Source organism: Lupinus angustifolius, chromosome LG06, assembly GCF_001865875.1.
Source record: "Lupinus angustifolius cultivar Tanjil chromosome LG06, LupAngTanjil_v1.0, whole genome shotgun sequence".
NCBI classification, from domain to species: Eukaryota; Viridiplantae; Streptophyta; class Magnoliopsida; order Fabales; family Fabaceae; genus Lupinus; species Lupinus angustifolius.
In genome coordinates this window covers 23,642,209-23,654,650 of record NC_032014.1, presented here as the reverse complement: position 1 = coordinate 23,654,650, position 12,442 = coordinate 23,642,209, and the positions used below count along the sequence as shown (strand labels likewise).

At 33.4% G+C, this 12,442-nt stretch overlaps 2 protein-coding genes across 4 annotated transcripts; one reads left to right on the top strand and one right to left on the bottom strand.

Moving 5' to 3' along the window:
* Positions 1,115-2,908, top strand: LOC109350280 (RNA-binding protein pno1). Of its 2 annotated transcripts, none has more exons than XM_019591487.1 (2): positions 1,115-1,256; positions 1,959-2,908. In XM_019591487.1, exon 2 carries the CDS (start codon positions 1,966-1,968, stop codon positions 2,626-2,628), a length of 663 nt encoding a protein of 220 aa, XP_019447032.1. In that variant the 5' UTR covers positions 1,115-1,256; positions 1,959-1,965; the 3' UTR covers positions 2,629-2,908. The 2 variants fall into 2 exon arrangements, with proteins under 2 accessions (XP_019447032.1, XP_019447033.1); XM_019591488.1 differs by having other exon boundaries at positions 1,184-1,252; positions 1,957-2,897.
* On the bottom strand, positions 4,859-12,043 carry LOC109350279 (DNA damage-inducible protein 1). 2 transcript variants are annotated; one of them, XM_019591485.1, is made up of 16 exons: positions 11,878-12,043; positions 11,763-11,795; positions 11,184-11,314; positions 10,726-10,834; positions 10,355-10,471; positions 10,113-10,178; positions 9,144-9,206; positions 9,014-9,058; positions 8,710-8,771; positions 8,316-8,409; positions 7,631-7,723; positions 7,475-7,544; positions 7,276-7,346; positions 5,883-5,925; positions 5,376-5,401; positions 4,859-5,202 (listed from the first exon to the last, which is right to left on the bottom strand). In XM_019591485.1, the coding sequence occupies exons 1-16, from the start codon at positions 11,941-11,943 to the stop codon at positions 5,074-5,076; spliced, it is 1,218 nt and encodes a 405-aa protein (XP_019447030.1). In that variant the 5' UTR covers positions 11,944-12,043; the 3' UTR covers positions 4,859-5,073. The 2 variants fall into 2 exon arrangements, with proteins under 2 accessions (XP_019447030.1, XP_019447031.1); XM_019591486.1 differs by having other exon boundaries at positions 5,895-5,925.

Genomic DNA, 12,442 nt, shown 5'->3' with positions numbered 1-12,442 from the left:
AAATACCCTTATTTAATATAAAATACTATATTGGGTAAATATAATATACATACTCCACGTTACAAACAATAGGAAAGCGGGTTGACAGGCACGGGAGTGTCTGTCAACACGCTAATATTATATATAGAGGGAAAACATGGTGTAATTATTATTATGATATCATTTTCTTATTTTGTCCTTAATACTTTTTGATTTCTACAAAAAAAACCCTATAATTATATTTAATCACCACCAACATATTAATCAACTTCTCACTTTAATTTGACAATTAAAATAAAGATAAAGAAATATAATACAAAATGACACCCAATAAAAATTAGAATACAAAGTATGTTCATTACAAAAATTATTTTGATTCACCTAAATAAAATATATAAAACTTAAATAATTGATATTATTAGAAAGTAAAAACGTAGGTCAGCATGCACGAAGTGTATGTAACTATACTAGTTAAGATATTAAATTAAGATAGTAGAATAATAGATTAAAAAATTTAAAATAGTCCCATAAATTTAAAATATGAGTCAAAATAATTTTTTTTAACATTTTTAGAAACACATTCATAATCTTTGAGTTATTTTTTTGGAATCTTATAAGCAATAATTTATAAGTAAGAAGTTAAGTATTCACTTATGAGTATTTTTCATAGATAAATAAATATTTATATATAAATTTTTAATTTATTTAATTCTAAAATAATAAAAAGTCTGAAACTTTAATTTTTTTAATGAATATAATATTTATGCACACCTGGTATAACGATTTATACATACTTAATACATATATATCATTCATTTTTATTATTTTATTAAAGATTTAATAATAATTAAATTACAATTTAATATCTATGTAATGCTACTGTAATTTTTTTTACATAGTCAATGTATCATCACCATTGTTTTTGCATTACTTTTATTTAAAATTCAATGATCATAAAGAATGAATTATGCATGATGCAGTGACAATATAAAAATCACTTATATTATTAATGTATAAATTTTCTTCCTTAAAAATAAATAATATAATGAATATTAAATACCCGACATAATTTTTTTATCTTTTTTAATTAAACGTCTTAAAATCTGCTACCAATAGTATACTCTCAAATATGAAGTTTTTAATGACCTACTGTTGTAACAAAGAAAACCCTAAATAACTCATTCGCCGTTTTCTTTATAAGTACTCATTCGCCGTGTTTGATTGCCGCCATTGTCCAATTCTCTTCCACCCCTTTGAAGCTCGCACCCGAGAGAAAGGTACTACTCCCTTTCCCTTTCCCTTTCCACAATCTCTCTTTTGAATATCTTTTTTGTCTCAACATCACAATAAGCCTCACTCTTTCTCACTATTACTCTCCATATTTTCTTCTCCTTTTGATAATCTTGATCTCTTATTTGATCCAATTATTATCACTATGTTTGGTGTCTGAACCGTGAGGTTGAACTTGAAGGGATTAAAAGGGTTTATTTTATATGATTAATTTTTTTAATAAATCAAATTAGGGCTCTAGTTCCCATCATAGTATGATTCGATCAATTTGCAGAAACTCTTGTAATAATATTGTTAAAAGTGATGAAATGTCTACCATGTAACTATGCTATGTGTTGTCCCTGTGAAATTGTTTCTGCACTTTATGTGAATGTTGTTCTAGTCACAGTATCTGGTTTCACACTGTATGTTCTAGAATATGCATTTTTTTCAGCAGTTATGTATGAGATGAAGTGTTATTGCCTAATGTTTTAGATTATTCAAGTTTGCAATGTGTTGGATATATAAGATAGTAATCATATTGGCTCAAAGTTTTGTATTTTATGTAATCACCAACGTGTTAGTAGAATCTGATTATTGTTCTCTTAAGTGTTGTTATTGAATTGATAGTATTTAGAATTGTAGAAGTAGATTTGACTTATGAACATGTGTTTTATATGAAGGCTGATTTTGGCTTGTCCTTCAAACAGTTGCAAAATGCAGTCAACTGAAGCATCATCTGCCATGGAGGTTGAAGCTGTTTCATCTGAATCTAAACTTTTGCCACCCAAGCCGGAGTTTGCACCTTTGAAACCTCATGAGATGTCTGATGGCCAGGTTCAGTTCCGCAAGGTGTCTGTTCCACCACATCGTTACACTCCTCTCAAGAAAGCTTGGATGGATATCTATACCCCTGTATTTGAACAGATGAAAGTTGACATCCGTATGAATTTGAAGGCTCGGAAAGTTGAGCTGAAGACAAGGCGCGATACACCTGATATCAGTAACCTGCAAAAATGTGCTGATTTTGTCCATGCTTTCATGCTGGGCTTTGATGTCATAGACGCCATTGCTCTTCTGCGTTTGGATGAACTCTATGTTGAATCCTTTGAGGTCAAGGATGTTAAAACACTTCGCGGTGATCACTTGTCCCGTGCTATTGGAAGATTATCTGGTAAAGGTGGTAAAACAAAGTTTGCAATTGAGAATGCTACGAAGACCAGGATCGTGATTGCTGACTCCAAAATTCACATATTGGGATCTTTTGCCAACATTAAGATTGCCCGGGATTCTCTTTGTAGCCTAATCATGGGATCTCCAGCTGGAAAGGTGTACTCCAAACTTAGAGCAGTTACTGCAAGATTAGCAGAAAGGTTTTGATCTTCTCTTACTGATAGCATCATAAGAACTTTTTTATGCTTCCATAGAATATTCTATAATTTATATTTGAGATCCAGGTGTGATGAGGATGAGTTATTGTAACGAAGCCGTGTTAGTGGTTACTCTAATTTATCCGATTTTGGATATCAACTCAGCAATTTATCAATTTCGAACCTAAGTTATCGATGTAACAGAATGGCTGTGAAGTTTTGCTTGTGAGCATGGATACATTATCATGAAGTACAGTTATTTATGAATGTTTGTTGGTTGTTACAAAAAATACTAGTTAGGTTTCTTTCTTGTAATCTGGCTGCTATTGTCAAGGATCAATAGACAATCCGTTAGTAATTCTGTGTCTTGTTTCTTTTCGTCTTGAGTAGAATAGTGTCTTATCTTATGGTGGTGTTCCTGAGCAGATGAATAGTGAACAATTACATTTCAAAATAGCGAAGTCCTATTGAGAAGTTCTTATTGAGTCCCACAGTTACTTTCTTAGGTACTTACCTGTGCTATTCAAGTAACCTTATAACCTACAGAAGCAAAATTCTCCTTAAGGCAACTAAACAAGTGTCATCCCGAATGAATTTTACTCAATTTGGTCTTGTAAACACAATGAAATGAATGTTACTAAATCTTCATAATAGGACTATTGAAAGAGTAGACGCAGTATGACTACACAGAAGTTCCAAAATGGCACATTCCAAGCATCCTCAAACACAAACAAAAAAAGAACAAGTCTCTCACCATCAATATTACTCTTGCAATGAGTTGATTTTCTTGTACTCACAATTTTTATACAAGTTTTCTCACTTGAGTCTGGACTAAATACAAATTATGAATCCTTATCAAGTCAAGCTAAATTAGATTCGACTCAACTTAACTTGTTTCCATCTATCTGATCCCAATAGTTATACAATTGCATTTCTATCACCATTGATTGAAGATTAATTACTGAAAAATCTATTTAGACATGCAAGACAGAGAAATATATATTATATTAAATCTATATAGACATGCAAGACTACCTTTGAGAGAGATGTATATTTTATAAAAAGTTAAAACATAATTAGATATGATTTTTTTAAGTAATCGTATGACTATTAATACTTTTAATCTTAATCATCTATGTATAATTGTATGCTATGATTTATTGTTTTTCACAACATATTAGAGTTATTCTCACTTGTCACTCTTACATACATAATTATATCAAGCCAAGTTGGAACTAGAGAACATAATTCATACCAAACCGGATGAATCATCTTGAGTCAACTCAAGCTGCGACATAATATACTCAAATCAAATTGGTTCCACCCCTCCCTCATCCCAATAGTAATACAATTACCTATTTTATCAGCTTTGGTTGAAGATTAATTACAGAAACATCTATATAGACATGCAACACCACTTTTGAGAGGTTATAGAAGTTACAACTTTCTTATTTATTATAAGCTATTATGTATTCAAAATAAATAAATTAAAATTTAAAACACATGTATCTCAATGCTTAGGTGTGCAATGGAACCAATCAACGCTCTTCTGATAATTTGGCTGCGGCTAAATGTGTGATGGCAATGAGTCTAGATAGGTCCCATTGCTTCATTTTTTACCCAGATCCGTACTAATACCTATTAGATATCTACCCACATGTCACTGGGTACCCAACGGATCGACGAATACCCTTAAATTCAAAAATTATTAAAAATAATTACGAGTTAATTTATGTAATTAAGTGTTTGATTTCCTAAAATCTTATATATTATTTAGGTTTTAAATACATTTTAAATTAATTATTTCAACATTATGAAGTAAAATTAATTTAGTAAGAATTATTTAATTAAAAAATATTAAATTATACATATCAATTAACAACATAACATCACCACTTAACAATATGATAACATTACTTTTTAACAACGTAATAATCACATTTATGAATTACTAACATTATGCATTAACAATATATATATAGCGAGTTTAGGTACTTGTGAGCTCTGGGTATCTCATTGCCTAGACTCAACTCACACAATAGCGGGTCTTAAAATCTCCAGTCTCAATTACCTACGCGTCCAAAAATATGGACCTAAACCCGACCTGTTGCAGGGTCTTTTTTTACTGGTACCCATTGTCATCCTACTCCTACATTGCAAATCATATTCGCCCATGTATAAATTAAGTTACCAATTCTGCCACACCTACTGCTTAGTTAATGCATATTCTATAGTAGTTATTTTTAGCCTAAAAAAATTACATGCTTCATAAGCATTAAGTAACAATAATTTGGTTTATCAACTAAAAAGAAACATTCCTTACAATATAGTATGAACAATTCCAAATAAATGGTACCATGTCTAAAGTTTAATTTAGAAATTGTAATGAAAAAAGCTAAAAGTAAAATTTATTTTTAAGTTATATAATAATCCTTTTCCATAAGAAGTGATAATTTCAACCCCCAAAGAGAAATCCAGCTGCTTGTTCCTCATTGCCATTGAATAATTGAAGAGCTTGTACAACTGCATCTCTTCCAAATCCCAACTCAACAAGCTTTGCAACTTTGGCTTCGAAACCAGCATCCTGTAACCATAAAGACAACATCAGTGAATCTTGGAAGCGAAATCAGTAATAGTTAAAATGATGACCACATTTTCAGACAGAAAGATGTTTCAATCATGTCGCGAATGCAAACAGTAATCGGCTTTAGCAAAAACTTATTCTAACTCAGAAAGGGAATAAAAGTGATAGCATACCTTAGACCTGTCACCAGAAGCTCCTCCTGAAAATGAGTAAAAAAATGAGTATGCTATTAACACAAGTTAGTTCCATTAACAGTTTACTTTATCAAATGTGAACTATGACATGGGACAAAAAAAGAATTTGCTTATATTGGTACCTATGAAATAAACTACTATTTAACATTATATAAAAATAGGGCTAACCAATACTCACTAGATAGTAGTTATTAGTGATAAAGTGCAAGCATCACCAAAAAAGGGGAAGCTTCAAAAACTTGTTTAGGGTAGAGTTTAAGGGTGAGGCTATTGGCTTGCCTATTCACACTCTTTTCTAATCAATGGTGATTTAATTTTTATTCCTATAAAATTGCGATTAGTCGATGAAGAGTGTGAATAGACATATAGGAGTGCCGATAGCCCACCCAGAGTTATAATGGAAATCTAGCAAATTGAAGCCGATATGTAAGCTTAAAATAAGAATGGTTTCACGAATAAGAAGCTTAAACAATCTCGAATACTAACCAGAAGCCTGACCTTGTGATGGATTGGCAGTCCCAGAAGTAACCTGAAGTATACAAAGTCATCAAAACAAAACGATGATTTGAACTACTTAAAAGCACCATAACAATCAAAAGCAAAAGTCAAATAGGAATAGTCAATTTCAGATCAAATTAGGATAAACACGCATGAAAGGAGATGTATCTTGCTTTGAACCACTCAATATCGATATTATCAATTACGCCGCTAAACGAAAGTGTAATTTGTCGTGTTGGCACCTAACCGCATCTTCCTCGCGGGTCGCATTTTATAGTATGGGAATCGCAGATGCTTTCATGGCCAGTACAGCAGCTATTACAGCTGCTGCTACAAAGAATGGGTGACAAAAACCCAAAAAATACCCCATTTATAGCTGGCCCTCCCTTTTTGGGGTTTTTGCGACCCACCAACTCCCCAGAATGCTGCATCCTCAACCGCTTTGTGGCTGGGAATGGAATAGCTAAAAGGAGTTAAACAACAAGAAGGCTGTAACATATGTAGTCAACCCCGAATAACAGTGAGTGGATAAACTCATAAGACAATAAACAAGATAAAAAAAGACAATTGTGCCTGCTTCTAGTACTGAGAAGGAAAAGGAAGTTGTACAACAAAAGTCGAAGATAACTCTGAAGAAATTGAAACTGGAGAAGAGGAAAAAGAATCTTTAATCTAAGTAGTAAAGGAAGTGTGAATGATGATGAGGGATATCTTGGAAATGGAGATAGTGATTTGATTAAGGTTGCGTATATCTACCCTCCGCTTGCGTACATCCACACTATGTGTATAGTACAAACTATTTATATTGTTTCCCTAATATTCAATGTAGCAACCACCTGCTGACCACTAAAATGGTTTTGGGGTCAGCCACTATCCGGGATTGATTACCTAGCTCAACATACAAAGTGCCATTTCATTGCCCATACAGAAGAAGCGAAAGGATAATGAAGGTCACATCCTACTTCTGTACATTTCTCTCCTTTGGGATGCCTGATACTGCTGATCACTAGAAATGACTTAGGTCTAGAACCATGATTGAAAAAGGGCAACCTAGTGTCATAAAGCTCCTGTTATGTAAAGGGTCCAGGGAAGGGTTAGACCATTATGTGGGTCTATAATGGCAGCATTACCTTGCATTTGTAAGAGGCTGATTCCACAACTCAAACTTGTGACCTTGTCACAAGCAACTACTTTGACTGTTGCGCCAAGGATCCCCTCCGGAAACCATGGTTAAAAAAGCACTAAATTATATGAAACATCAATTACAGAAATATCAAAACATTAAGAACGATAACCGCGTTCCATATCCACAAGCAGATTTAGGTGTCACACTTTCAACACAGTGGCTTTAAGTAAAGCTTCTAATTACAGGTATACTTACCGGGCCACCTGAGCTTGAAGCTTCCTTAGCATACTTTTCCTCATCTAGAAACCGAGACGGTATGTCTTTCTCTGAACATGAAAGACAACAAGATTATTGATATATAAAATATACAACAGGATTGATGAAATGAAAGGAATGCAAACATGTAGGGACAAAAAACTGGTCATATTACAAATCCGTGTATCAGAAAACCAACCTTGCAAGAATGGCACTGAAACTTCTCCTCCACCAACTCGCAAAACATTTTCTTTTAAATCAATTATACACTGCAGACATGAGGCACATCTATAAGAAAAGCATCTTAGTGTAATTGCAGAACAGTGATATCTAAGATTGCAATTGAGGAGGGTACCTGGTGTTTTCGGAGCATATCCAGCCCAAAGAGAAACTCCATATTGGGAGAATCCAGCACTAAGAATGAGCACGGATAAAATACATTTCCAATCTACAGAGAAAAAGACATTCACAAAACAGAGGTTGGAGTGAAGCATAAAATAGAGAGAAACACACAGCAATAGTAACATTGGAGAGATGTCACCAAAACCGTAATATACACAAACATGACCTTTGGTAGACACTAAACACATAAAGATAACTCACTATAATAAGCATTCACAAGAAAACTAGGAGACATGAAGGTCTCATCGCGGCTAAATTACAACATGTCTCGATCATTTCACCTTTATGAAAAAACATAAAAATGGATCGCACAAACAGTCATATATAAAGGGAGGCAGGCAGATGGAGATAATTGCCCCAAAGATAAAATGTAAATCACAAGCAACACATATCCTTCTCAGTAAAATATTTATAGAATTTGAATGAGAAGGTAATACCAAACAAAAAGCTTTATATTTCTGTTAGTTTTGCTTCCCCAATGTAATGTTATAAGAAAAAGTACAATATAAAAAATGACCGGTCTCCAGGATAGACATATACAGATAAATTATATTGTCACTATCTACCAATACCATCAAGCAATAAGACACACGACTTCATGGCAACATAGAATTATATTTTGCCTGTTAAAACATTACCTTGATTGGAGCTACATGTATTCGGCCCAATATTTCTGATTGGCCAACTCCATGGGCTATTCCTTTGTAACGCTGATCTAAAAGTCTCAACAATCTGGAAGATAACATGACCAATAAAAAAGTCCCCCATTTTTTAAATATGTAAACTTATGAAACACTATTATCTAGAAATACAAGAGAATAAGAAAACATTATTCGTTCAACGACCTGTTTTATGTTAGCTCACTGATAGAACAGAATACACAAGCAATTAAGATGACTCAATCTGCCTAGCTATGTAAAAGTAGCGCAAATTCATAGATAAGCAAATGGGCTGCCTAATAAATTTAGTCATATCAAAATACTATACTATAGACGTCTTTTAAGTGAATTCCAGTCAAACTGATGTACATACCCCAAACGCTCAGCACAGCTTTTTGATATGATGGTAGACTGGGCTCCACTATCTACAAAAGCCTGAAACAAAGTAAACACCAATTGAGGAATGTTACATTTCATACCCCCTTCATTGAAGAGGGCAAGAAAATCTGCAATACATAGCGTACACTACCAAACTAAATCTACAAAACTAGTAATCCCTCGCAGCTTTAGAATGATAAAACAGTCTAGTAACTAAGGGAAATATAATGCCTTTAATCTGTCTACTTAAAAAACCCTGAACTTGAAGAAAAATGCATTTGTTGTGACTAGCCACTTACCTTCAGAGGGACACCATTAACCTCCATGTCAACATACAACATGACCTGAAATTTTACATAAAAAGCTAGAAGTTAATGAAAAACAGAAAAGCTATGAGCATTTAATACCACAGTTGAAAATCATGCATACCACTCTAGCAAAAGCTTCAGGATTATGCTCTAAAGCAGCTTCCCAATTTTCATCAATTCCTTTCTGTAAAATTAGTCGAAATGCTGTTATTCATAGTTCATAGTAGGAAACAAAGCATGATATCATGCATCAGGAAAGAGAGGGGAAAGGTTAATAGTGGCTATTGAGGATAACAAGAAGTAATAGGTTGCATGTAGTGAAGTAATCTAATAGCAACTGGGAGTCACCAATATAAGCATTGTGCACTCTAAACCAACAAGCACAATTTTGCAAAAAAAGTGATAACACAATACTAATGTTTTACCAAGAAATCATCGCAAACCAACTATAAACTAGTTAACTAAATATTAACGAAACAAAGATTTAATTTTATGTGTTTCTGGGAGATAAAACAATATTTTAACCAAGATTGGTTGACCATTTAGCTCTTTTACAGACATGATGATTAGTTCAAGCAAGATGCTCTTGAACCCATTGGAATCATCACAAGTTATATGTACTTAAGCATAAATACATATAATCACATAAGAAAAAAACATACCTCGAGAAAGCAGGCGTAAGAAATAGGTGATTTTAAATGAATAAATAACAATGGATAATTAACACATATACGGCAGGGCCTAGAAAAATCAAATGATAGTAGAAGTAGATGTCCTATCAGTGGATGTAACAGGAGTTTTGAATGGACAAGCGCCTCATAAAACACTTATAGCTGTGAATTATAACTTTTACCTAATGTTAAACAACAAAACTATCAAAAATAAACTCTCCCCTCCCCCTAAAGCTTAAGTTGTAGAGGAAGGTTGATGAATAATTTTTATCCCTAACACACGAATCATGCTTTTACTGTTGACAATTAGGGGAAGCAAGGAGCAAATTCATGACTAATAAGTCACAAGCAACTCACCCAAATACTGGAGTGGAGGTTCATAATTTTTTTATTTCTTAACAGAAACATAGAAAACTAACCTGACGGATGGCAGCTTCAATCTTCTTTTGTGCTTCAACATCAAAAGGATCAGCATATAGAAGAGCCTAGAAAAAAAGGATCCCAAGAAAATTCAGGAACAAAATATACTGACAGAATAATGGCAAAGCACGAGAAAAAAGCTCTAAAGATTCAAAGCAAAGTAGCTTGTAATGTTACAATATTACTCAATCTCTTGATAAATGTACAGAGACAGTAGTCACCATAGATACAGCTTACTTACAAGCTCTTCTTCTTTCTGACGCTGAAATTGATCTCTTTGGCGATGACGCAATCGTAAAATTTCCTGCAATCTATTAAGATCGTTCCCTAGAATAGCTTGTGCCAACTCCGGATCATTCTGTATGTTCCATTATAAGGATGGTCATAACATAGTCAATCATAAGAGAAAGAGCCAGAGAACAAGAAAGCACAGAAAGTGGTTGAAAATGTCTAAACTATATCAAATAATTTGAAATAGAACTACATTTAGATCTAAACCACTAATCATGGCAAAGGAATATGTTCCGATAAATTTATCAAGCACAAGAGTATCATATCAAATCATGATAGAGAAAATTAGTACACGTTGTAACAAAGGAGACATCAATTTACCTGATAGAGACGGCCCATCAAATCAGAATCATGTCTAATGCGCTGCTGGAAAGCACCAGGGTTTGCAGCAGATCCATCAGCATTTACACGTAAATCATCGGTAGATACACTGAAATAATTTAAATTTTCAGCAAAAAGTACACCAACTTATTGATATTTTCTATTTCTTTACAGTTCTCCCATGCTAAATTCATCCAATTTAGCGTGATTTCTTTTTGGTACTGCAAAAGGTATGCCCTCACTCTATGGGTAAGGAACTAATCCCTTTCGTGCGTGCGACTGCCCCTCCCAACAAGTGTCGCTCCCAGGAATCAAACCATTGACCTTTTGGTCATCCTGGCGATCTGGCGGGGCCTTACAACACTAAACCAATGCCTTGTTGATATTTAGCTTAATTTATTTGAGAGAGGGTTTCTCCAGTAGACAGTGCAATAATGTAATATAAATGAAATACATACCTAGAAGCAGCAGCAGCAGAGACCATCATTAACAAATCATCATCCTTAACACCAATTGCACTTAACTTGTCAGAATTCCTCACCTCACTCCCATTAAACAGAAGCTGCTGTTGCTGAAGAGGCACACTTGTCTACTCAAGCACAAGTTTAGCATCAAACAAACACAATAAGAACAACAAATCCAATCACATAAGCAATGTACCAACACACATTAATTGTTCTCACAATAGGGCACTATTCTCATGTGAGTCGCTCCCTATATATATAGCTACAAACTAAAATCATATCAGATTCAACATCTCATGCAGCAAAGCACACTTGTCATCTCAAATTGAAAATAAAAGAAACGTGAATCAACCACCAATATCATCAAACAAACTCTTGATTGGGTTTTAGTACTAGGTATTCATAGAATGCAAACAAAAAAAAAGACGCATGGCCCAGAATTCCTAATGAGAAAAAAGTGTTCCCTTAATTTTCTCATCAACACTAGCCATGGAAGAAATTGAAAAGATCAATTTTTTATCAGAAAAATCATATTTTTAGGGAAAATAAAAAGATGGGTAATGATGAACTCACCTCAACTTCAAGCAATGCTTTAACGTTTTCCACCTACAAAAAAGGAATGAAAAACTGTGATTTGGCAAATAGAAAGATGAAGATAAAAGAAAAGGAAGGATCTTCGATGGGTTACAGATTCGTGGGAATCCACATCCAACGTAATTATTTGTTCATCAGCAGTCATAACAGTGATCTTCATCTTCAAGCTCTAGATTTGAAACACAGGAAAAAGAAAGGGGTTGAGGTTAGTTTCGATGTGGTCGCTTAAGACTATTGGAAGACTATGTTAATCACCCTCTTTATAATCAATGAATGAATGAAACTTTTCTTGTGGCTTAATCTAAGGAAACTTTTTCTTATTTTTGGTAAATTTTTATTTTATTATATCGAGAAAATTATTAATAGAGATTGAGTTTATTATTCCAAAAACTTTATAATAATGTATTTATCTAATGGGAGTTTTTCAAGATAACATTGGAATCCGAATTATAAGTTGAGATCAACTTTCAAGTTTTTTTATACCATTCTAATATGTGTGTCCGACATATAAAAATTTATATATAATTATTTGAATTTTTTTTAAAGAGTTAATTAGTGTTTTTAATATCGTACGAATTATCAAATTGTTTAGGGTATTGGTATAACGGTTTAATCAGTGATTCACTGATTAAATTGTATATCAGTAAAATTAGATATAC